General features: G+C 35.9%; 2 protein-coding genes across 3 annotated transcripts in view; one reads left to right on the plus strand and one right to left on the minus strand.

Annotated features, from left to right (window-relative positions):
• LOC125094113 (ADP/ATP translocase 2-like) overlaps positions 1-27,050 on the plus strand; it is a 422,319-nt gene that overhangs the window by 320,289 nt on the left and 74,980 nt on the right. The gene's annotated exons all lie outside the window — the stretch shown is intronic.
• Positions 1-27,050, minus strand: part of EMCN (endomucin) — a 105,159-nt gene that overhangs the window by 49,739 nt on the left and 28,370 nt on the right. For both annotated transcript variants that reach the window (XM_047718080.1, XM_047718081.1), the window contains exons 2-4: positions 16,679-16,801; positions 10,037-10,114; positions 40-150 (exon numbers count right to left, since the gene is read on the minus strand). In XM_047718080.1, the coding sequence (XP_047574036.1) occupies positions 40-150; positions 10,037-10,114; positions 16,679-16,801 (312 nt within the window). The remainder of the gene's footprint in view (positions 1-39; positions 151-10,036; positions 10,115-16,678; positions 16,802-27,050) is intronic.

The raw sequence follows: 27,050 nt of genomic DNA on the forward strand, positions 1-27,050 counted from the left end.
ACATAAGTTAAACATTTCAGCATAACTTTTTATACTTACTCTTGTGTTGGGAACTTTGTAATGTTGAAGAAACATTTGAAAGTGGAATCTTTGTCACTGTTGCATTTGTGACAGTTACCTCAATCTCCGTGATGACACTGGTTGTGGCTCCTAATTATGTAAAAACAAAAAGGAGCCATCAGGGGTGTAACCAATAAATAGATAGTCTTATTATCTTATTAGTATTAATATTAACATCCAATTATGACTTGAATATTAGTTACTAAAAGTTTTCTGATCAAGTTTTACAAATCCAACATTTTGATATTTACTTTTTAGTGATCCGGTTAATTTTGTTAAGAAAACAAGGCATATTTGACTCTTTTATATGTTTGCTATAGTTTATCTCATTTGAGCAGACAGTAATCCTATTAATTAAGTAATAATTATGATCATAATTTTATATATAAGATTCAGAAAACTTAATTTCTCCGTTGTCACATAACTTGTAATAGGAGAGAGCTAGGATCTGAATCCAAGCTTTTCTGATGCAAAAGTTTATCGATCACTCAGCTACCCTAGAAAGGGGATGGTAAGGAAGTGGTAGTAGTTGAAGATGGCACCATGGTTCCCATGTTGTCTTGGAAGGAATTTTCAGGTAGGGGGAATAGACAGCAGAAAAGGGATAATAGGAATTCTTTAAAATAAACTTTCAGTTATACTTAGTTCATTTTTTGGACGGGGGGGGAAGGAAAATTAACAACAAAAATAACCTGAGATTATCAAATAACACTGGAATAAGATTACTTGAAACAATTTATATTTGCACAAATATTATAAAAATGATTAATGTTTTTCGTTCTTTTCAAAGTCTAATGTGGAGATCATTGGTTAGTGAAGAAAAGATAGGCATGCTGGGTACTGCATGCTTAATGTTAGCTACATATGATGCTGGCTGGAGATGGGAAGAAGCCAGTTTAATAGATTTCCGTCACACAGTAGGCAGAAAGACTGAATTGCTGGTGTTTTCCAGAAGTGCCAATCAGCTTCCATTCTACGACAACAAGCATCTATACTGTAATGCAAATTCTTAGTACAATTAAGAGATTGATGCCAGAGAAACTGAGAGTTTGCAAGAAGACCTCAGAGACAGTAGGTAAATATGTCTTTACACAACAAGTCTTCAGGAATTGATATGTCAGCAAAATATAAATATAAGCTCAAATGTAGGCTATAGCATTAACACTGTATATGAGAAAGAAAGAATGGAAATAAGCAAAACTTTCAATGCATCTTTTTAAAAAAGATTTTATTTATTTATTTCACAGAGAGAAAGATCACAAGTAGGCAGAGAGGCAGGCACAGAGAGAGGGGGAAACAAGCTCCCTGCTGAGCAGAGAACCTGATGCAGGATTAGATCCCAGGACCCTGAAATCATGACCTGAGCCGAAGATAGACACTTAACTGACTGAGCCACCCAGGCACCCCTGCATGCATCTTGAAGTAATAAATTGAGAGAGAAGTATTTGAGAAAATAAAGAAATATCTTATCATAGCAGACATTGATGCTCGTGATAACATGGAAGTACAAAAGATCACCCAAAAGGTAGAAACTCAACATTTGAGGATCAAGGGACATGTAGGGATAAAGATTTTGCTTTTCAGTAGAACTCCAGGAACATACTCTTGGAAAACGTTAGAACAGGATTTCCTTTTCAGAAATTTTTGGTGGAGAATTCTTTTGCTGTGAAAACCATGGAAAAGGTATCCTGATGGCCCAAAGGATTCCCTAGCATGAGACAGACTTAATGGTCTTAGACATGGAAAAGAGAATTTATATTTAAGAAAGATGTGGGAAACTGGCAGATTAGAAAAATACAAAGAAGAGAGTGGAATAATGCAATATCTGGGGATACAATGCCAAAGAGTTCCCTTCAAGAATTGCCTATTATTGATGTGGAATATACTTCACAAATAAGGGTAAAACGAGAGCCCATAGTCAACTCAGGACAGGTTGTCAATTTCACAGTGTCCTGTAGGCAATGGAAGGAATCTTGAATGCTTTATATTTTTAAATATACATGGATGGTGGACCTAAAACAAACAGAAGGAAAGATATAGAGACAAATGTTGCCACAGCCATAAATTTTGAAATTTTACTAGTATACTGAAGTGTTTCAAATCCTAGATTCAAGAGAGAAGAAAATGGGTGACGTACATTTATTAAGATATGAAGATCCTAATCTTGTATTAACGTTTTGTTTTAAGAATTTTCCCAATTGCACTTTGGGTTCACACTTAGTAGACTCTGGACTCCTTCCAGGAAGTGATCGACATCTCAGAAAAATAAAACCAATCTTAAAGTTGTTCTTTAAACTTAATGTGGTTTGCTCTCTTTCAGTTTTTCTGTCTGGCCATTTCACCCCAGATAACACTACATATCTGCTTTGGTCTACACGTGCAAAGTGAACTGTAAGCCTGTAAATATAATATTATATTAGGTTTGACAAACATTATTTTATTTGAGAAATACTAATTTAAATTGTGACATCAAAATAGTATTGACTTTACTTTTAGGACTTGTGTTTTTGAATTTAATGTCCTTTAAGTTCTTGGAACTTTGGTATAGGTAGAATGAATTGAAGACAAAATATAAGAATTTTAAAACCACATTTGACTTGGGATAAGAAGAGTCTAATAATGAGATGCTTGGAAAACCTCATCAATACAAGTGTGAGAGCAAAGAAGACAACTTCACTGCATCCATACCCTCAAGTGAAAACCATTGGCTGGAACTGAGCAGAATGAATGTGAGAGATAAGGGCTGTTTTATAATTGCTTTGGAATTATTGATGTAAGATTCATTTTGTATATTTCATGAAATTAAATTTTTGGGAGAAAGCAATAAATGTGGGTATTATTTATATTAGGAACATAGATGTGTTTATAACAGATTGACAATTGATTTGAAAGAGAGGGTTTATGGAGTTAAATTGTGCAAGGCATGGGATTAAGCAGTTTTATTCCTTTGGAATTATGTAATTTGAATTACAGTATTGTTTTATCTAACGCACATAAGCAAAAGCTGCTTGTGTGGTCACTTTGTCTTTAGAAATAGAGTATGGGATAAGTGACTTTTTTACAAAGTTAGCATTTACTAAAGCATATGCTAAAAATATTATTACTGTGGTCTGTTAAATTGGTTTTATGTTTAAGGAAAGACATTTTGTAGTCAAATTAACTGGAGCTGCATAGATTCTAAAAAAGCTAAATGGATGTTTTTGTGATAGGATTATTAATATAAAAAGAAATGTTATTGTGCATTGTAGAACCCCAAGAGGGTAGTCTTTTTTTTTTTAAGATTTTATTTATTTATTTGACAGACAGAGATCACAAATAGGCAGAGAGTCAGGCAGAGAGGGAGAGAGAAGGAAGCAGGCTCACCTCCAAGCAGAGAGCCCGACGTGGGGCTCTATCCCAGGACCCTGAGATCATGACCTGAGCGGAAGGCAGAGGCTTTAAACCACTGAGCTACCCTGGTGCCCCGAGGGTAGTCTTTTTTAAAGTAATTGTCCAAGGACCTCCATTTCCAAGGATCATTTTATGGCTCCATAGAAATTTTGTATCTATGGCAACATGGATACAACTTAATTAATGTCTTGATTCATTTAAGTGACTTCTGGGGGTAATATTAAAAAGCCACTCATGGAAAGATTGTGAGAAGCCTAAGTACTTACTTATGCCAATGGGCTTAAAGAGATGCATCAAAGCAGTGGCAAGAACTGAAAAAAAATCCTTCTTAAAATTTTGTTCAGATTTTCCGATCTTTTTTTGGAGTGGAGTAATACATCGGAATGTTAATAAATTCAAATGTTAAGCACAGGAGCAAAAAAAGTGAAGCGGTGTAGGCCAATCACCTGAAAAACTCAAGGAGAATTCAGAACTGTGGCTCCTCCAACTCAGTTAATGGAACAAGGCTACAATGGAGTTCCAGAGATCCTGAAGAAAACAAAATGGTGATGGTGGAGGACAGTCTAGGTGAAATAGGACTATAGCTCTCACTGGGAGATACAAAGAGAAAGGAGTTTTATTTCTATGTGAATTTTGTATTTCCTTTTCCTTTTCCATATCATTTAGATAATGGGTTAAGGTAGAATGAAGGGCCCCTTGAAATTGTGCATTTACCAATATTATCCCTTTTGCTAGACTGACTGGGACCTGGTTATAACCCCAGGGCAAAGGAGCCAGAGCAGACTACCAAGAGCTCCCTGACACTTTGGCCTTGGCTAACAGAGTGTCTAAATGTCTTCAGATCTATCCATTTTCTAACTCAGTTTATCAAGTCAAGTTCTTATAGTAATTTGGGACTGATTCCAGGGCAGGTACAAAGTTTTACCTGTATTTATAGTGACTCTTTGCTTATATACCCCAGAAATCAAGTGGTTTGCAGTGGTTTGGTGACCTCAGAGGGATGTAGTGATTTGGAATTCTTTTTAAGTCCTTGTTCTTCCTTAGAGAGTTCATTAATAAGTAAATATTGACTTTCCACTTTAAAAAAAATCTATTTTAAGAGTGTTTTGGAGCCAGACCAAATACTGGTAGAGTTGTCTCCTTCATTTTCTTAGATCTACCAATTCTATTTGTCTACATGTTTTTACACATCAGTGAATAACTGGCCACAGTGCTTATGGGGATCTTAAAAGCTTTGGGAACATTTGAGCTGCCCCTTTTGAAAACTATAGTTCATGACAACCACCATGGGGTTACTCCCACGTCAGATGGTGGGCAAAAAAGAATTGTTTGTTTGTTTTCTGGTTGTAGAATGCACATTACTTTTTAAAATTTTACTGTGAATGGCATTTAAATAACATAATAGTACCTTATTTAAGCAATTTTAAACTGCACTACTGAAGCCTTAAGGGCTCAAGTGTGGAAGCCTCAAAGACTATTGTTAGCAATAAGAGAGAGAAGTGGATAGAAGTCCACCCTGCCCACATGCACGCACCACCACCACATTGCTTCAAACAAGAAGTACTTACATATTCCATACATACATGTAATTTTATATGGAAATGTATTTTCCAATTAAAAGAATTCAGGTCACAATTGTCTTACTTTATAAGGAGGGTCATAAAATGTTAACCTTGCCTATCCACACTAAAAGTAAGATGAAGAAGGCAGAGTAGGAAGAAATAATATTAGGTTTGAAATTGCAGATTGTTACTATGAATTACCATTAATTTTTGGCTTCTTTTGTTAAGTCACTTAGCCTCTCTGAAACCTAGTTTTTCCATCTTCAAATAATAATTTAAAAATAAACTTTAAAATGATAACACATTTCTTAAAATAAGAGCCAAATGCACTATTATAAAAATAGTGCATAAAAATAGTACTTTGAAAAAAATTGCAAAGCATTTGCAAGTTATGCTTATTATGCTCTGCCTAACAGAGGCAAGGATATCTACAATATACTGTTGAATAGTCTCTATATTATTTTTTTAAATTTTATTTCTTTTCAGTGTTCCAGAATTCATTGTTTATGCACCACAACCACTGCTCCATGCAATATGTGCCCTCCATAATCATTTATTTTTAAAATTACATTAAATTAAATTTTAAAATTGTATGTTTAAGGGTGGTAACTTCTGGAAGGTAGTAAATACACTGAAGAGGAAATAATTTCTTAAATGTAATAGGGAGAAATTTATAAATATGTAGAAATTTAAAAATAAACTTAATAACCTATGGTCCAAGGAATAAATAACAAGGGATATTAGGAAATACTTTGAGATGAACAAACATGGAAATGCAATCTACCAAAATTTATGGGATGTAACGAAAGCAGAACTGAGGGAAACTTGTGGGTGTAAACATCCAGTTTATAAGGGAAGAAAGATCTCATATTAATATTCCAGTGTGCCAACTTAAAAATTTAGTAAGAGAGAACTAACCCCAAAGCCAACAGAAAGAAAAGGAAATAATAAAGACTAGAAGGAAGAGAAATAAAATAGGTAAGAAGAAAGCAATAAAGAAATAAAATAAAAAGTTACTTCTTTGACAAGATTGACAAAATTGACAAACCCTTAGACAGACAAAGAAAAAAGAGGGAGGACTCAAATTACTAAATCATGAATGAAAGTGAACACATTTCTATCATCCTTACAGAAGTAAGAAGGGTTATAAGGCAATACAATGAATAATTGTATGTTAACAAATTATATAACTTATATGAAATGAGAAAATTCTCAGGAAATCACCAACTGTAGCCAAAATTGAGTCAAGAAGAAATAGAAAATCTGAATAGAACTATAATGAGCAAAGAGATTGACTTAGTAATCAGAGAAACACACACACACACACACACACACAATGAAAAATACAGGACCAGATGGCTTCGCTGGTAAAATCTACCACACATTTAAAAAATAATTATGATCTATTCTTCATAAACTCTTCCAAAAATTAGTAAGGGAAGGAACTTCCTAATTTGTCCTAGGAGGCTAGTCTTACTCTGACACCCAAATTAGGCAAAAACATCACACACTTATTTCTCTTATGAATATAGTCACAAACATTCTGAACAAAATAATACAGATCAAATCCAGAAACATATAAAGAGCATTATATGCCATGACAAAGTAAGATTTATCTCAGAAATTCAAGGTTATTTCAACATATAGAAATCATTGAAATATGTCTTATTAATAAAATAAGGGATAAAAAACCACACAGCAATCTCAATATGCTGCGAAAAGGCATATGACAAAATCTAACACCTTTGCATGATAAAAACATTTAACAAACTAGTAACAGAAGAGGACTTTCTCAACCTGATAAAGGACATATTTGAAAAATGCACAATAACATCATACTTTAATGGTGAGAGAATGAAAGCATTCCTTTATAATTAGGAGCAAAACAAGGAAATTTTCTCTTATCACTTCTATTCAGTGCTGTACTGGAGGTTCTAGCAAGAGCAAAATGGTAAGAAAATTTTAAAAAATCATCTAAAAAAATAAAAAACAAAAAGCATCTAGATTGAAAAAGGAGAAGTTAAACTATATATATTTGCAAATAAATCTTATATACAGAAAATCCAAAGGAACACACACACATGCACAGATGCACACAATACACAAATACAAATTAGAACAAATAAATGGATTCGACAATATGGCAAGGTACAATATCAATATATGAAAATAAATTGTATTTCTATACAGTAGCAATGAACAATCCAAAAACAAAATTAAGAAAATGATTTCACTTACAATAGCATGAAATGGATAAAATATTTGGAATAAATTGGACAAAAAGTGCAAGTCTTTTACACTGAAAACTACAAACATTATAAAAAAAAGTTAAAGAAGACCTAAAATGAACAGAAAGTTGTCCTACATTCAAAGATTGGAATATTTAAGATCATTAAGATGGCAATACTCCCAACTTGATCTGCAGATGTGATGCCGTCCTTATCACAATCCCAGTTGTTATTTTGCAGAAATTGTCAAGTTGATCCTAAATTTCCTATGAAAACTCAAGTGAGCCAGGGTAGTGAAAAAATCTTGAAAAAGAAGAGAAAAGTTGGAGGACTCACATTTCCTGATTTTAAAACTTAATAGAAATGGTAATGCAGAGTGTATGATTCTTGCATAAAAATAGATACAGAGATAAATGGAATATATCTGAGTCCAGGGGAAAAAAAAAAAAAAGAACCTCATACATTTATGGCCACCTACACAATTTAAACAGGGAAAGAATAGTCTTTTCAACAAAAGGTGTTAGGACAACTAGATAATTATACACAGAAGAGTGAAACTTGACATCTAACTCACACTATAAACAAAAATTAAAGAATTACATAGAAAAGCTAATACTATAAAATTCTTAGAAGAGACCACTGACATAAATCTTTGTGACCTTGAGGGCACATGCACCTGAATGTTTATAGCAGCAATGTCCACAATAGCCAAACTATGGAAGGAACCTAGATGTCCATCTACAGACGAATGGATAAAGAAGATGTGGTATATATACACAATGGAATACTATGCAGCCATCAAAAGAAATGAAATTTTGCCATTTGTGATGATGTGGATGGAACTAGAGGGTATTATGCTTAGCGAAATAAGTCAATTGGAGAAAGACAACTATCATATGATCTCCCTGATATGAGGAAGTGGAGATGCAACGTGGGAGGTTTGGGGGGTAGGAAAAGAATAAATGAAACAAGATGGGATTGGGGGGGAGACAAACCATAAGAAACTCTTAATCTCGCAGAACAAACTGAGGGTTGCTGGGGGGAGGGGTTCCGGAGAGGGTGGTGGGGTTATGGACATTGTGGGGGTGTATGCTGTGGTGAGTGCTGTGAAGTGTGTAAACCTGGCGATTCACAGACCTGTACCCTTGGGGCTAAAAATACATTATATGTTTACAAAAAAATTTAAAAGATTAAAAAAAAAAATCTTTGTGACCTTGAGTTGAGCATGGTTTCTTAGATTTTACCCCACTGACTGAAGGAAACCAGAATGTTACCCTGAAATATTTTGACATAAAAATTATTTTGACTGCAGCCAATTAAGAGGCAGCCAATGCAGGAAAAGTTTTTCTGCTTAAGGGCAGGATATAAATTCTCCTTTTACAGGAGACAGACTCTTACCAGCCCAGAGAAGAAACTAGCGGACTCCGCAAACAAAACTTACTCCATTAGTTTTCCTTCCAGATATTTTCCTTCAATTTGTTTCCTGCCCTTGGAAGCCTAAATTACTTTCTTTTGTCCAGTCATTTTTCTACAAACTTACTGTCCTTTGTTCTAGATGTTATATAAGCTAAAATTCTAAACCACTGCTTTGAGTTACTCCTTGTTTTAGGTTTCTCATGTGCTATGCACTGCCCATGTTAATAAGCTGTTTTTTGTTAATCCGTCTTCTTGTTAGTGTCCCAGATGAAAACCTAAAATGGGTAGAGGTAAAGTTTTGCCTTCTCTACATGAAAGAAAAAAATATAGATATATTTTGCTTCATCGGAATTAGAGATTATAGTGTTTCAAAAGTTACCATCAAGAAAATGGGAAGACAATCTACAGAGTGGGAGAAAATATTTGCAAAATATCTGTCCAATAAGGCTCTTGGCTCCAAAATATATTTAAAAAAATACTTACAACCCAATGATAAAAGACAACCCAATTTTTTAAAAAATGGAAAGAATTAAATAGACAGTTTTCCAAAGAAGATATACAATTGTCAGCAAGTACACAAAAAGATGCTTGGTAGCATTCGTCATTAGGGAAATGTAAGTCAAAACCACAATGATACCACTTCATGCCCACTAGAATGGCTATGATGAAAAAGATAGAGAGCAACAAGTAGGGATTGGAAAGTGGACAATTAATATCCTCTGACTTTTCTGGTGGGAATGTAAATAGTGCAGCTGCTTGGGAAATCAGTTCCTCAAAAAGTTAAACATAGGGTTACCATGTGCCTCAGCAATTCCACATTAAGATACATATCACAAAAGAAAGAAGGGACAAGGCCACATAAAAACTTGTATAAGAATCTTCATAGCAGCATTTTTTGTAACACCTGAAAAGTAGAAACAACTATAATGTCCACCAACTAAAAAATAAACAAAATGTGGTACATCCAAACCATGAAATACTATTCACTCATAAAAATAAATGAACTACAGATAAATGCTAGAGCGTGGATGAACCTAAGAACATTCTGCTATGTGAAAGTCAGATACAAAAGATCATATACAATATGATCCTATTTATGTGTTTTTTTTTTTAACATGAAATTTCTAATATAGGTAGAGGGACAGAGAGTAGGTTAGTGGTCCCTGGAAGCGGGGAAAGGAGTAAATGGGAAGTGATTAGTAACAGATACAGGGTTTCTTTTTGGAGTGATGAAAATGTTCCAGAATTAGATAGTGTGATGGTTGCATAATCTTGTTGATATACTGAAAATCACTGCATTGTCCACTCCTGAAGAGTGATTATGATGGCATATGAATTACATACATGAAAGAAAAATGACTGCAAGTGATCATTACTCACCTTCACTTTTAAGTGTTGCCGTTAACGAAGAATGTGTTGGCTGCAAAGATGTACTTGAGAGTTTCTTACTGGTTGTTCCTAGTTTGATAAGATAAATAACATTATTATTAATCACAATTTCATCTCACCTGCCAAAGAATAAATGTCAGTCAAATCTGGAGGTAAACTAGAATCTCTCTACAGTGGTACTGTCAGCTTTTGTCAATCTTTAATTTTTTCATTTCCTATCTCCTTTTGTGCAAAGTAAGGAACATAGGTACTGAATGCTTGGGTGACCCAAGGAAAACACACACACACACACACACACACACACATGCACACACACACACACACACACACTCACACACACACATACACACACATTTTTTTTCTACAATAGGCCCCCAAAGCAAATTTTCACTGCAAATTGTTATTTGGGTATCTTTAAAACATGCAAAAGACATATATTGCAAAAACACATGATTTAAAATTGTTATTTTTCCCAAGAGAAAAATAACCTGGCCAATAGGACCTTTTCCCTCCAGAATTACATTTCATTTTGTTGATTTGATTATGACCCTGCAACTTCCAAAATTACATAAATTATAAAGGAACTTGCAAATTCTTGTAATTAGATAATTTGTTCATTTATGAAACATACACTGAGTTCCCAGTCTGTGCAAGACCCTTTTCTAGACTCTTGAGGGCAGTATCAAACTCTTGGTCATTTTTAAAATCTGAGTAGTATCGAGGCATTCCTGGTATACGGTAGGCATGTAGTAAATGTTTTCGATAAGCAGGGACTCATGTAGATCATGGGAACCAAGAAAAGACAAAGATTTGCTTTATGTAGTGAATACAACTTACAAATATGACAGCCATACTAGTCAACATTCCCTTCTTAAAACACTTTAGGATATCCTTTTGTGATTAGGGTATAGGTTCTATTTTTATTGTGTGACATAGATAAAATCCTGGTTCTTAAAGGTATGCATGCTGTATTGGGGGAGAAACAATTTGGCTCTGCACAGTTTAATGCTTTAAAACTCATCCAGAAAAAAGTTTTCAAAGGTAATCTGGCTGGATCTAAGAGAAGAAACTAAAGAATCACAAGGAAGTTAAGATCTTTGAAGGGTCACTGGGGACAATTGCCTCCAAGTGGATGGTGGAGGTGTTCTCTTCTGTTCCTCTCTCCTCACTTCTTATTAGAGGAGATAGGTTATTATAGAAATGGAAAGTGGCTGTAACATGCAGATACTGGGAATTATAATATATGGAGAGTGCTGAAGCACTTAAGACATTCTCACAGTCTTCTCTGCCCAATATGGGGTTATATTTTAAAAGAAGAAACCAACAAAGGACACATTATTCCTAAAAGCTAGGTTTGAGATTTTTGCATTGCCCAATCACAGGGATGCCATCTTTCTTTCTTTCTTTCCTTCTTTCTTTCTTTCTTTCTTTCTTTCTTTCTTTCTTTCTTTCGAGAAAGAGAGAGTGGGAGCACACAAGCTAGGGGAAAGGCAGAGGGAAAGGGAGAGAGAGAATTCCAATCCCATTCTCCATGCTCAGTGCAGAGCTCAACATTGGCTCAATAATTGAGCATGACCCTGAGATCATGACCTGAGCCCAAATCAAGAGTTAGATGCTTAACTGGTTGATCCATCCAGGTGTTCCCAGAATGCCATCTTAAGGTGAAGATGTAATAATATAAATCAACTGTCCTTTCCAGCCAGATGTGGTGAATTTTTTTCATTTGAGCACTACTCTTGGCATTCTTGGTACCAAGAACAGGCTAAATTGAATTTTTATAATTACCTTGTTTCATATGTTTCACTGGGATATGTCTCCTATTTCACTTGAAATTTCAAGAATAGGAATGATTACAGGAAATAATCAGGATACATATAACAATAATCATGAATATAAATAGAAAAAGTATAAAGTGGGTGCAGTTCTTGAGTTTCTAAAGCCCTTGACCCTTTCCTTTTATAGCTACCCTGACTTCATGTTTGACAGAGGAAAGATGAGTAACAAATTTGAGCTTTGGCCTGAGCATTCAGCCCAAATCTATTTGGCTTCAATATCAATCTTGGTCTTTGGGAAACTGAAGAGCTGAATGGCTATCCATTTCTGGAGTTCCTGAACTTGTGTGTGAACAGTGATCCTATAATCATGACCATGATCATTGTATCTAATCAATGTTACTCTATCTATAACAGAAACAGAACACAATTATTTTAGATTTATATTTAATGTATGAATATTCACTTTCCAATATGGATAAGCATTCTACATGTAACTTACAATAAAATTCTTATGTGCTAAATATGTTGAAATTCTGAGGTATAAATGCATCCTTATTAGTGCAAGAATAAAATGTCATACTAATTAACAAGGATTGTGATTTCTGTTAATTTTATATGCAAACAAAGTTCTTAAAAAATTAAGAACTTGCTCTAGTTAATAAAAGAAATAGATTGAATTTAATATGAACAATAAGAGAATACTATAGCCATATATATTTAGGGATATTATATAATCTTGTTTATAAAAGATTATAGATGTTTATGGATGTTTATAAAAGATTAAGATATTTATAGAAGATTAAGTCATTAAAATATCATAATTGTACTCCGTTAAATTTTTAGTAAACTATCATCCAAAACATTTTCCAAAATAATCTTTTGGACCTTTGTTTAGTTCCATTTAGGACACCAGGGTTTCAAGAAATTGCCTAATTTATAAACATTTTATATCTTATGAGTATAAACTAAAAGCAAAAAGCCAACTTTATAATTTCAAAACTCCATGAAAAGGAAAACCCCAAAAATATTGTACAAAGATAGCCCAGGTAAGTCATTTTCAATTCAAACTTATATAGGTATATAAGGTATATAAAGGTATATAAAGACAGTGAAAAAAAGAAGAAATATATGGAGAAAATGTAGTACCCAAACCTATTTTCTCACTAATACAAGAAAATTTACAAGACTGCCTTTTAAAAGTCCCTTCTTTGCAGTTTTATCTTAGTTTCCAGAGACGAAGTCCATTGTAAACATCACCATGACTGGCACCCTATATGGAAGAGATGGCCAAAAACACTGGGCTCCTCTATTGACCTCAACAGACACTGAATATCTATTTAGTATCAGAAATGCAAAATATCAGGGCTGACAAATTAATTCAGCTAATTCAAAAAAGTTTGATTATTAAAAGGTTTAAAAATAAAGCTGAATAATAATTATGTTTTAAGAATGATATTTCAGGTTATTTTTCTCTCTGAGAAGTTTATCTCACGGGGCACCCAAGTGGCTCCATTGGTTAGGCATCTCCTTCGGCTCAGGTCATGATCCCAGAGTCTTGGGGTGTTTGCCTCGCCCTCTCCTTCTGCCTCCTGTTCTGTCTGCTTGTGTTTTCTCTCTCTCTCTCTCTCTCTCTGTCAAATAAATAAAATCTTTAAAAATAAAATAAAATAAAATATTTATAAAAAAAAAAGAAATTAATCACATGATGATGCCATTCAGCATCTGCCAAGTGTTGATATTAACTCTGGCCACTTGGCCTTTGAACAAAATGGGCAGAGCACTTGGTACATAGCCAGGAAGAGATCAGGTCCCTTCTCTCTTACTGGGTAAACCTCTGAATGTGAAACCTACTCCAAGCAAAGCTGTCAGTCACCTCTGCCACTGTTGCTACATTGCTACAAGAAGAGTTTTCATCTCAGTAGCACATTTTCCACTTTTCTGATGATGGAATTTCTGCCATTGTCGAGAGAAAGGAAATTTACCTGCTTTAGATAGACATAAGCACTATTAAATCAAGTATCTTTTGACTTTAAAATAAGAACATCTGGTTTGAAAGCCTTAAAAGAAAAATAAAGATGTTTTCCATGTTTTTTTTGTTGTTGTTGTTTTGTTTTTGTTTTAGTTTTTTTTTTTTTTCAAATACTTTTATTTTGTCTAATGACCATGATGTCTGGGACACCAGTGTGGCTCAGTCAGTTAAGCCTCCAACTCTTGATTTTGGCTCAGGTCATGATTTCAAGGTCATGAGATCTAGCCCTGCATAGAGTTCAGTAGGGAGTCTGCTGGAGTTTCTCTCCCTCTCCTTCTGCCTCTCCTGCTGCCCTCTCTTTCTCTCAAATAAATAAATAAATATTTTTAAAAAATCACTTGACAACCAAATAAAAACGGAGAAAGAGAAAAAGGAAAAGGAAGGAAGGAAGGGAACAAGGGAGGGAAGGAGGAGAAAGAAAATGAAAAAGCAAATATGGTAAAATTTTGATAATTATTAATTCTGGGAGATGGGCATATGGGGATTAATTATAGTGCTCTATTGTGGGTACATCTGGACATTTTTGTAATAAAAAGTAAAGCTTCACTGGCCTATTACAATTTGTATAATTGAATGTGAGAAATTTAAAACTCATCTGGGAGAACTTTTGAAGAACACAGACTGGAGATTAGTTTTTGTTAACTGGTTTATATAAGACAGTGAAGTGCCCAGAAAAGAAATTTAGAAGAAGCTATGCATGTGTGTGTGTGTGTGTGTGTGTATGTTCTCTGATTTCAAGTGTTTTCCGAAGCGACTTGTTTCAGATAAGGGGCTTCAGTGACCCACTTTAGGAGCCACCAGTGGTAAAGTTGTTAGGGTTATCTCCTCAGTTTATATGAGTAGGTAGAGAGTTTTCCTTCCAAGCTGGGAAGGTAAGTTGAATTCCCAGTATCAGAAATGACAATTCTGCCTGAATTCCTTCTCTGAAGCTTCCATCTCTCCCTGCCATGGTCACATAACATAACAGTTAGGGGTCTATGTTAATTTGACATTGTTATTCACCACAGGTCACTATGGTCAGGGCTAGTAATCATCTCACTGAGAAAGCATAAATTCCAAGGATTAATGTAGAAATTGCAAAACTTCAACCCTTTGAGTCAGCATGCAATATCAGTACCTACCTTCTCTTTATTGGTCCTTTTGGGGTGATGTTTTCTATTACAAAAGTAACATGCTTTTACCAAATTAATGCAATTTTATGCCAAGAACACCACTGGCAACTCACAGAGAGAGTGAAAGAAAGAGAGAGAGAGAGAGAGAGGAGAGCAGCAAATGCTTATACTTGGTAAAAGTATGAGCATGCCTCTCTGCTTAAACCCTGAAAACATAGGGTTGAAACAATTTTTAAAAATAAAGGGCAGACAATCTCCCCTTTGCTCTCCTGCCTGCTTGCTCCCTTACAGTGCATTCAGTAAACTTCTATCTCATAAAATAAAATAAAATAAAATAAAATAAAATAAAATAAATAAAATAAAGAAAAGAAAATATACAGTGCAGGAGTTGGCTGGAGGCTCCATGGTCCTTGACTTTTTTTTTGACTGTGTCATTTGAAATTTCCCTTGCTTGATGATAGTGGTCCTACCACATTCGGGGAACAAAATCCCTTGTGTGGCCCTCTTTGTGTAAAGCTTTCTCCAGTTTGGTACAGGAATTCTAGGAGAATTGGTTTGGTTTCACCTTAGAATTGCACATTTAGGAAATAACAGACTATATTCATCAGACTCTTTTTCTTTGAGGATCATCACCCCAGTTAAGTCTCATGAACCAGACCTCATCGGTCCTCAACATTTTATTTGAACTTGGTCTTAGAATGAAAATTAAACGGGGAGTAAGTGGAGAGGAGAGGAAAAGAGCAGGAGGAATTCCAGTTATTTCCTCATTAGGGCATATGATTTTCAGGTCTTCTTGTGACTTTAGCATTCTAACCAGAGTTCCTGCGCATAAGTGATAAATAAGCAATTCTATATTTCTCTCTCCATTGATTATAGAACCTGAATGATATGCCTCATTTTATGTGTGTCGCAGGATGGACAAGGCAGTATGCATTGGATTGATAACCTCTTGGGTTTTTAATTAAATGACCCCCAATGGCTCATTTTACTTTTCATGAATGGTAAAAATACCTAGAACCATAAAACATGATGCTGTTGCCACTCTGTTCAGTAACAATAATGATGACATTGCTACGGAACCTTACAAATTAGTTCTATTATCAGCCCAATATAACTAACAACTAACATCCGTGTGTTATTAATATGGTTTCACCCTGTTAATGGTGGTATTTAAGTGGACAATTGGAATATTTAGAAACATATTTTTTTTTTAAGATTTCATTTATTTATTTGACAGAGAGAAATCACAAGTAGGCAGAGAGGCAAACAGAGAGAGAGGAGGAAGCAGGCTCCCCGCTGAGCGGAAAGCCCGATGTGGGGCTCGAACCCAGGACCTGGGATCATCACCTGAGCCGAAGGCAGCGGCTTAACCTACTGAGCCACCCAGGCGCCCCTATTTAGAAACATATTTTTATGACTAAGGAAATGGGGATTTTTTTTTATTCTCTAAAAATAAACTTTGTGTATGTAACATTCACAATAGGATTATTCTCAAACAGGAGATGATCTAGAGGGATATCATCAAAGAAGCCTACTGTGATCTCAGGGTTCTGTATTCAAACCAAAATAACACATAAGTTTCAAAATAGTGAAAAAGCACAGACCTTCATAACAATAGATGTAAAATCTCAAATTATTTTTCAGTGATTAGATTATATAGATGCTACTAATTTTATCTGTTAAAGTTAGAGTAAATTTCACTAAGAGTTAATCCTACCTATAGACATTTCACTTGTTGATTCCGTAACAGTATTTGACATTGTGGTTTTTGTTAGTACAGATGCAGTTGCTGAAGGAACCGCTGGTGATGTTAATCCTTGAGGGGCTGTATTTCCAACATCTGCAAAAGGGAAACTGTGTTAAAGTAGCTGCTTTAAAGTTTACATTTATTTTGCCAAATACAGACTAGTACATTTAAGCAAAGCCAACTGTATGTGTATTCCTGCTAAGCCAGTAAGTAAGGCATGGATTTGAAATTAATTTTCTAATTGTAATGAATTGAGCCTTCAGTTCGCTATTCATTCACGAACTCTATCTGCTTCTCACCAACAGCATGAATTTTCAAGATAGCCGTTAGGAACAGTCCATAGCCCTGAAACAAAATTATAGCTGACAAAACTAGTGAGAAATACAAGTACAAATTTGAAATTTAACAATATTTTTAAGCCAACCTAACAAACGTTGTCAGGTGAAATAATTAAATGGACGTTCTCTGGACTGTTGATGTTTTACTAAATATTTTCATAGCACATTGAAATTATTAAGCAGTAAAATTTCAGTATTAGTACATCTCTTCCTGATATAAAGCATTTCTCCCTCCTTTCTCTCTCTACATATATGCCAAAGGAAGACAATAAATCTTGTTTTTTAATTTTTTTAAGAAATTCAATAAATTTTAAAGAAATTCAACATTGCAACATGCCTAAATTTTTGGCAATGGAACCACCATAAATATGCATTTTCAAATAATTGAGTTCTCTAAATTGTAACAATCAAAGCACCAAAATGAAGGTGATACATTGTTTTGTTGTTATATGTTTATTTTTGATAATACTTCTTTGACAATAGAAAGTATTTAATAATAACTCTTAAAACTCATCTTAAAATATTATTGCTTTTTCAAAGTGAAGTATATAGGACTTAATTCTCAATGATTTATGGAAATGTTTGTTTTACATAATATTACTGAATTTATTAGCTTTTATAGAATCCTTTTAATTCTGTGTTTGTTGGTCCTGTCTCTATATACTCACTGTTGTATTAAAAATCAGAAAATAACAAACAAACGTGTATGAAGGACTTGGACAATGTATTCATGCCCATGGAAGGCATTGTGTTCATGTTGTTACTTCGTCCGTAGAGAATATATATAGTATAGCACGTTAGTTAAGAGGATGGACTTTGAGCGACAAAGACTTGTGTCTTGATCCCAGTCAAACTGGATATGTCATTAGAGTAAATACATGTAATTAGTATAACTTTTCAAATTTAAAATTTTATCCAACATTTTCCTGTTTGAATATGGAAAAAAATATTCTTGCACATCAGGGAAAAGCAATATTTCAGATGTGAGGAGACAGAGCACACTTCCTGTTTCATTTTATAGACTTGTGGTGCTTGGACGTGCTAGCACTTAGCACTGACTTTGTTTATAGGCAGTATAGGGAAATGGGTTGATGTATTCAACACATATGGATGTGTTCAGCACATTCAGGAATGACAGAGTGGTTTTTCACAGGCTTTACAAAAATCAAGTCAAAAGCTTTTTTCACCTCTGGATACACTTCACACCCTTGTTCTCACCACTACCCCCTGACTCCTCCCAACAGGGAGAAGGAACACAGCAAGCATGCATGATGTTATCTTTTCTGTATTAGTCATTTTTTTCTCGCTATCCTTCTTTTCATCCCAGAGTTTGTGATGTAACACTGACTTCTCAGTTTAAACTGAAGTTGAAGAAAGTTATTCCAAGAAGCACACACCACTTTGACTGGAAAAATCACCTATAAATAACTTAAATGATCCCTATCTGCTGACTTGTTATATAGTAACAACCTCAATTTCTGGGTCTAATCAATATCTTCAAAGACTTTTTTTCTTATTTCTTTCTTCCCTTTGTCCCTTCTGCCCTTCCTTTTTTCCTTTTTCTCTTCCACAAACACTTACTGGGCAACTAATGTGAAAGGCATGATTAGATATAGTGAAAGACTCTATATTGTACTACATGGTGTCACCTGTGAGTATCTCTCAGTCTGGTAAGGAAAACAATGCCTATACACAATAAATAACAAAGTTATTCTGTGTGGGGCAGGTGGATCACTGTTTTTCAAACTGCAGTTTATTTAAAAATTTATGGTACAAGTAAAGAGTAATTAAGATCTAGTTAGTAGACTGCAGTCAGAACTTTGGCCAAATGAAAGAGAAAAGAAACATTAGAGGGATACTGCAAATAATGAGGGTAAGTATTATTTCATGAAGTTCACACGCACATGTATGTGTATATGTGTATATGTGTATTTGAGTAAAACATGCATCCATGCAAAATATGTTTCCTATTGTGATTCTGGCTAAAAAATTTTACTGGATAAAAAATTGGGCAAGAGTTTACAAGATAAAGGATGACTACCCTGCTGGCATGAACAAAGACTCCTTTCTGAAGAGTGGACTTAGGAGCTAGAGTTTGAAGAGTAGGTAGCATGTCCACATGGCTAGAGGAAGAGGCATGGTCAAAGGTCTGGAGGGAAGTGAGAGGTAACTGAGAGAATTGAAAACAGTGGTGTTTGGCTGGATTGCTCTAAGCTATGAAAGTACATAGAAGGCCTTGTCTGGCACAATACTGGAGGCTAGATGATAAAGGACCTTGAACACCAAACCAGGGACTTAGGACTTTATTAACAAGTCAGTGGAGAGCCCTGGAGAGTGACCAAATAGAAATTCTACTGTAGGAAAAACAATGGGGGAGCAGGTGCAGCAGAGAATGAGAGGACACCAGCTGAACTGAACAGCTAGTCCCCATTTTTATGTTTATCGATGTCTCTGACCTCTTGAAGTCTTCACATGAGATCAGTGAGTTCACATCTATAAAGCAATTTGTGGCCAACTACAAGTAGGCACATTTTTAATTAAAAAAATTTTTTAGGGGTGCCCGGGTGTCTCAGTTGTTAAGCATCTGCCTTAGTATCAGGTCATGATCCCAGGCTCCTGGGACTGAGCCCTGCATCGGGCTCCTGCTCAGCAGGAAGCCTGCTTCTCGCTCTCCCACTCCCCCTGCTTCTTTTCCTTCTCTTGCTGGGTCTCTCTCTGTCAAGTAAGTAAACAAAATCTAAAAAAAAATTTTTTTAATTTAAAAATTTAGGATGCGGAGAAAGGGGAAGCCTCCTACACTGTTGGTGGGAATGCAAGCTGGTGCAACCACTCTGGAAAACAGCATGGAGGTTCCTCAAAATGTTGAAAATAGAACTACCCTATGACCCTGCAATTGCACTGCTGGGTATTTACCCTAAAGATACAAACGTAGTGATCCGAAGGGGCACATGCACCCGAATGTTTATAGCAGCAATGTCTACAATAGCCAAACTATGGAAAGAACCTAGATGTCCATCTACAGACGAATGGATAAAGAAGAAGTGGTATATATACACAATGGAATACTATGCAGCCATCAAAAGAAATGAAATCTTGCCATTTGCGACGACGTGGATGGAACTAGAGGGTATCATGCTTAGGAAATAAGTCAATCGGAGAAAGACAACTATCATATGATCTCCCTGATATGAGGGAGAGGAGATGCAACGTGGGGGGTTGAGGGGGTAGGAGAAGAGTAAATGAAACAAGATGGGATTGGGAGGGAGACAAACCATAAGCGACTCTTAATCTCACAAAACAAACTGAGGGTTGATGGGGGGAGGGGGTTGGGAGAGGGGGTGGGGTTATGGATATTGGGGAGGGTATGTGCTATGGTGAGTGTTGTGAAGTGTGTAAACCTGGCGATTCGCAGACCTGTACCCCTGGGGATAAAAATATATGTTTATAAAGCTGTAAAAAAAAAAAAAAAAAAAAAAGAAAGGATGAATACCCAAGTTTTGTAGCAACATGGACGGGACTGGAAGAGATTATGCTGAGTGAAATAAGTCAAGCAGAGAGAGTCAATTATCATATGGTTTCACTTATTTGTGAAGCATAACAAATAGCATGGAGGACAAGGGGAGATGGAGAGGAGAAGGGAGTTGAGGGAAATTGGAAGGGGAGGTGAACCATGAGAGACTATGGACTCTGAAAAACGATCTGAGAATTTTGAAGGGGTGGGGGGTGGGAGGTTGGGGGCACCAGGTGGTGGGTATTGTAGAGGGCACGGATTGCATGGAGCACTGGGTGTGGTGCAAAAATAATGAATATTGTTATGCTGAAAAAAAAATTTAAAAAAGATTTTAATGATTTTATGTACATATCTGAGAGAGAGAGAAAATGTGAGCAAGGGGGAGGAGCAGAGGAAAAAAGAGAAACAGACTCCCCAGGGAGCAGGGAGCACAATGCAGGGCTCAATCTTAGGACCCTGAGATCATGATGTGAGCCAAAGGCAGACGGTTAATCAACTGAGCCACCCAGGTGAAGCAGGCACATTTTTAATGGCTGGTGAGGTAAGATTGAGATGTACTGCAAGGCTTGTCCTCGCCAGACTGCTACACATTTGGTCACTGATTTCTCTGAGTAAAATCTTAATCTAGTAGTGCTCATTAATGTCTCCATTAATAGTTCTTCAGATTGTCCATCAGAGAGAATGCCCTCCTTCGGCAAGGACTGACAAACCACCCCTGAAAACACTGAGTGTCAGTGTGTGCCAGGTCCATGTAAACATTTTCTGTGAATTAGCTCCTTTAATTCTAAGAAGAAACCATGATGCCCATACTCATATCATTCATCATTGTACAGATGAAGACACTGGGGCTCAAAAAAGATAAAGCAACTTGCCCGCATTATGCAGTGGGAAGTAACACAGCTGGAATTTTAATCCAGGCCTCTTGGAATCCAGAGAAGATACTCTTAACCACCACAGATTTTGCTATGGGAAGTTGGTTCCATGCAAAGCCATATCCTGCTGCTCTGCCTGTTCTCTGCCTTTGACGGAGTATGATATTAAAGGGGTAGAAGTGACTAGATACACTGATGTTTTGCCCTCATGTACCTAGGATGAGGAAACGGACAAAATACCTCACTGTTTTTTTTCTTGAAACATACTATCATTTTGTCATATACATTACATATATACACATAAACATCCATAAAATGTATAGACTTAAATCTCTGAAGGCAATTTCCAATCTATTACAGCTATCTATGTTTGAAAAGTAAAAATAAGAGATTTACTCAGTTGGGAAATTCTAGAAATAGAAACATTCTCTTACTCTACAGTGGGAAAGAATTATTCTAACTACTGCTGTTGAAGGTTTTATTGACTGTGAAGCACGTAATCATCGGTTATGTTTTTATAGCATTTTCTATAAATTTCTTTTAGGTCTGATTTGATCTCTTAATAAACTATTGAGGAAAATGGCTTATTTTGAAATATTTTCTCATTACAAGACATAATGAGGTAGCATTCCACTTTCCTTTATCTCCAAAGTAATTAGAGATAAATTTAACAAGGAGACCTGTGTTTCACATCTTTGTTTATGCCCAGCCAGATAGTGCTGCTCTTAGGATGTTGTAAGAGAAACAGATGGCATTTTGTCCTGATTCCACCCTATACCCAGACACCAGCTGAGAGAGCACAAGAGATACTATGACACTTAGTTAGTTTCCTATGCTTCGAAAGGATGAAGCAAGATTGAGATTAAAAAAAAAAACTATTTTAATTACAGAAATCACGAGAACTTTGAAAATTCAGCATATGGCTGAAAAACCAACTATCATATTTTTTCCTCTTTTCAAATGATTAGGTCACCTACTCCAATCTTCTTGAGATGCTTCATAATTACATTTCTAAGTAACTCCCAAGTGGTCTCTAGAAGTTAGAGTTTCATCCATCCTCATAATGAGAAGCTAGCTCTCCAAATATCTTTTCCCCTACCAAGTCTACATTTAAAGTCCCCTAGAAAAACACTACTAGAGAGAATAGGTCTTGGTTTCTCTAGATCAACACGAATACTGAATGACAGTAACTTAGAATTATAAAACTTGACACCCAAAAAGAACTGTAAAAAATATCCCACTGTAACAGAATCCCAAAATTTTATAGCTCAGAAAATGTATGAGTTTAAGTTAGTTTCAAAAGATCATAATACAAAGTACTAAAAAAGGTGCTTTAATTCCTAAATGAATACTTTGTATTATATAATATAGAAAAATCTTTTTTTTTCCCCCAATTCTATTTGGGTATGTGGAATACACTTCTGACAGAAACAATGCTTAAGTTTCCCTTTGAACTATAGGAATAAATATTTACTTTGTGAGTTTTAAACATAAACAAAATATTAGAAGAAATTTTAAGCTCTTTAAGGAAATAAAGGAGTGATTTCTTTAGAAATATATAGAGTATATAGAAAATGTTAATTACTAAATGGTCTTATAAACCTCAAAGTACTATTAGTAGGTAAAAATTTCATAACCTAGATGAACTAATCTGTGGAATTAAAGACAAAGTAAGGGACGCCTGGGTGGCTCAGTTGGTTAAGCAGCTGCCTTCGGCTCAGGTCATGATCCCAGCGTCCTGGGATCAAGTCCCACATCGGGCTCCTTGCTTGGCGGGGAGCCTGCTTCTCCCTCTGCCTCTGCCTGCCACTCTGTCTGCCTGTGCTCACTCTCACTTCTCTCTCTATGACAAATAAATAAATAAAATCTTTAAAAAAAAATAAAGACAAAGTAAGTAATTTTGCTTTTAAATATCTTTTTTTTTAATTTTATTTTTTTTCAGTGTTCCAAAATTCATTTTTTATGTAGTGCTCCATGCAATATGTGCCCTCCATAATACCCACCACCAGGATCACCCCTCCACCTACCCCAAAACCCTCAGTTTGTTTCTCAGAGTCCACAGTCTCTCATGGTTTGTCTACCCTTCCGATTTCCCCCAAGTTACTTCTCTTCTCCATCTCTCAATGTCTTCCAAGTTATTCCTTATGCTCCAAAAGTAAGTGAAACCATGTGATATTGACTCTCTCTGCTTGACTTATTTCACTCACCATAATCTCTTCCAGTCCCATCCATGTTGATATAAATGTTGGGTATTCATCCTTTCTGATGGAGGCATAATATTGCATTGTATATACGGACCATATCTTCTTTATCCATTCATCTATTGAAGGACATCTTGGTTCTTTCCACAGTTTGGTGACTGTGGCCATTGCTGCTATGAACATTGGGGTACAGATGGCCCTTCTTTTCACTACATCTGTATCTTTGGGGGTAAATACTAGTAGTGCAATAGCACGGTCATAAGGTAGATCTATTTTTAATTTCTTAAGGAATCTCCACACTGTTTTCCAAAGTGGCTACACCAACTTGCATTCCCACCAACAGTGTAAGAGGGTTCCCCTTTCTCCACATCCTCTCCAACACTTGTTGTTTACTGTCTTGTTAATTTTGGCCATTCTAACTGGTGTAAGGTGGTATCTCCATGTGGTTTTGATTTGAATCTCCCTGATGGCTAGTGATGATGAACATTTTTTCATGTGTCTGCCATTTGTATGTCTTCATTAGAGAAGTGTCTGTTCATGTCTTCTGCACATTTTTTTGACGTGATTATCTGTTTTGTGTGTGCTGAGTTTGAGGAGTTCTTTATAGACCTTTGACATCAGCCTTTTGTCTGTACTGTCATTTGCAAATATCTTCTCGCATTCCATGGGTTGCCTCTTTGTTTTGTTGACTGTTTCCTTTGCTGTGCAGAAGCTTTTGATCTTGATTCATTTTCACTTTTGTCTCCTTTGCTTTTGGAGACATGTCTTGAAAAAAGTTGCGTGGCCAATGTCAAAGAGGTTACTGCCTATGTTCTCCTCTAGGATTTTGATAGATTCTTGCCTCACATTAAGGTCTTTTATCCATTTTGGGTTTATCTTTGTGTATGGTGTAAGAGAATGGTCGAGTTTCATTCTTCTACACATAGTTGTCCAATTTTCCCAGCACCATTTGTTGAAGAGACTGTATTTTTTCCACTGGATGTTTTTTCCTGCTTTGTTGAAGATTAGTTGACTATAGAGTTGCAGGTCCATATCTGGGCTCTCTACTCTGTTACACTGGTCTATGTGTCTGTTTTTGTGCCAGTACCATGCTGTCTTGGTGATCACAGCTTTTATTATTCCCACTAATTCATGTTGTCTTCACACAGGCCACCTCTTACACATTTCCACTTCCTCAAGCTTTTAAAAACTTTATATAGATTTTATATTGAAATAAAATAACTATCAATTGTGCAGTTATCACTTGTGGATGCTTATCCCCTATACCTTATATATATATATATACTTATATATATCCCCTATATCACAGTTTGTAACGAACATAGATTCACATCTTAAATTTGGATATGATGGTAATGCATAAGTTGGGGTGATTATAAATGGTGAGAGGGCCTTTTTTAATAGTAATTTGTCAGTAGTTGCTAGTATAATAATCTTGTTCAGCTGATACCCTATTATCTTCTTTGTTAATAAATAACTTTTAGTGAAGTTTAAATTGAAAATTTCAATTTTTCCTCACCGATCAGAAAATATATATATTAAAATATATTGAAAAAATATAAAAAATGCTGCAAATGATATAAAAATAAAATATATTTATATATGAATATAATGAAAGAGACAAACACATAAATAAATGTAATACAGTACTACTTGCCATCAAAACAGCACCTTCATGAAAGACAAGACACTAACTCCAACTCCTTTTGATTATCAGTATCTCATTAGCTAGCCTTCTTTTCTATCATAGCAAAATTCACTTTGGCTTATTGTCAACCAAATTAAATACAGTTATCTTTTTATCAATTAAAATAAAATAATAATTATTATGTGATGATGTGTCTTTGATGACTTCTTCTATTTGCACTGTCCTGGAATTTCATAATATTCTATGTTAAAATGCATAAGTGGCTCACTAACCAATTCACTGTTTACCTCAATAAACATTTATTAAGCTTCTTTTCTCTTTAAGATTTTATTTATTTATTTATTAAAGAGAGAGAGAGCGAGAGAGCACAAGCAGGGGGAGTGGCTGTCTGACAAAGAGGGAGAAGCTGGCTCCCCACTGAGAAGGGAATCTGGCAGGGTGCTTGATCCCAGCACCCTGGGATCATGACCTGAGCTGAAACCAGATGCTTCACTGACTGAACCATCCAAGCACCCCAAGCACTGATTTCATTAGGAGCTAAGCAAAAATAGAAAACCATATTTTTCCCAGAGGAACTTAAAGTTTATGTTGATACTCAAGGTATGCATATGTGAAACAACCATAAGATTATGCTAATGGAGCATATAAATTGGTGCTCATTATTACTAGGCATAGCTGGTTCTGTACAATGTTAAGTGAAGTCAAAGTAAGGTGATGTGTCGGGAATAATCAGAGTTACTTTCTTGGGGGAAGAGATTTCAAGAGTAATCAGATAATTGGACACATCAAGGAAAAAAGTTTTTTCATGGAAGAAAAGATATTCAAAAAGAAGAAAGTCAACTGTGCTAAGTAAAACAGAGACCATATAACATGAGGCCTTGAAAGGGGACATTCTTTTGGGAGAGGAAAATTGGAAAATCCCATTTTCAGTGAAAATGTGCCCTCCATAATACCCACCACCAGGCTCACCTGCCCACGCCCCCCAAACCCTCAGTTTGTTTCTCAGAGTCCACGGTCTCTAATGGTTTTTCTCCTCCTCTGATTTCCCCCAATTCACTTCTCTTCTCCATCTCCCAATGAAGATGCTAGAGATAGAGGCAGCTCTTGAAAGAAAAGTTTTAAATTGGAAGTATATTTTCTTTTTTTCTTTTTAAAGATTTTACTTATTTATATGACAGAGATCACAAGTAGGCAGAGAGGCAGGCAGAGAGAGAGAGAGGAGGAAGCAGGCTCCCCGCCGAGCAGAGAGCCTGATCGATCCCAGGACTCTGGGATCATGACCTGAGCCGAAGGCAGAAGCTTAACCCACTGAGCCACCCAGGCGCCCCTGGAAGTATATTTTCAATTAAGACTCACAAAAACCTGTGGTGAACACCCAAGTGTTGAAAATGCTTACATTTCCTATGTGGAATGAATTAGGGAGATAAGGAAGAAGAAAATCTCATCTCTCACAGTGAGGAAAATATTCAGATAAGAGGGAGAAAGCTGTGCCCGAAAGAGGAATCTCCTCAGGTTGCCAGCCATCTGTGAGGTGGGCAGGGAGAGCCAAGCCTGGCAGGCTCCAAGTGGGTGGACAGGTGTCTCAGCCACCTGGCCGCTCTGGGGAGAACAGGAAGGCAGCATCACATTGGTGAGTTTCTTAAACAGGAAACAACAATATCTACAAAATGGACCTGAGAACTCAAGATATTTTGGCTCACGAATGGATGGAAGTATACAAGGCGAATTTCCTTTACTCACCCAGATGTCAGGCTGGAAACGACAGGGCAGTG

This window comes from Lutra lutra, chromosome 2, assembly GCF_902655055.1.
Source record: "Lutra lutra chromosome 2, mLutLut1.2, whole genome shotgun sequence".
Taxonomy (NCBI): Eukaryota; Metazoa; Chordata; class Mammalia; order Carnivora; family Mustelidae; genus Lutra; species Lutra lutra.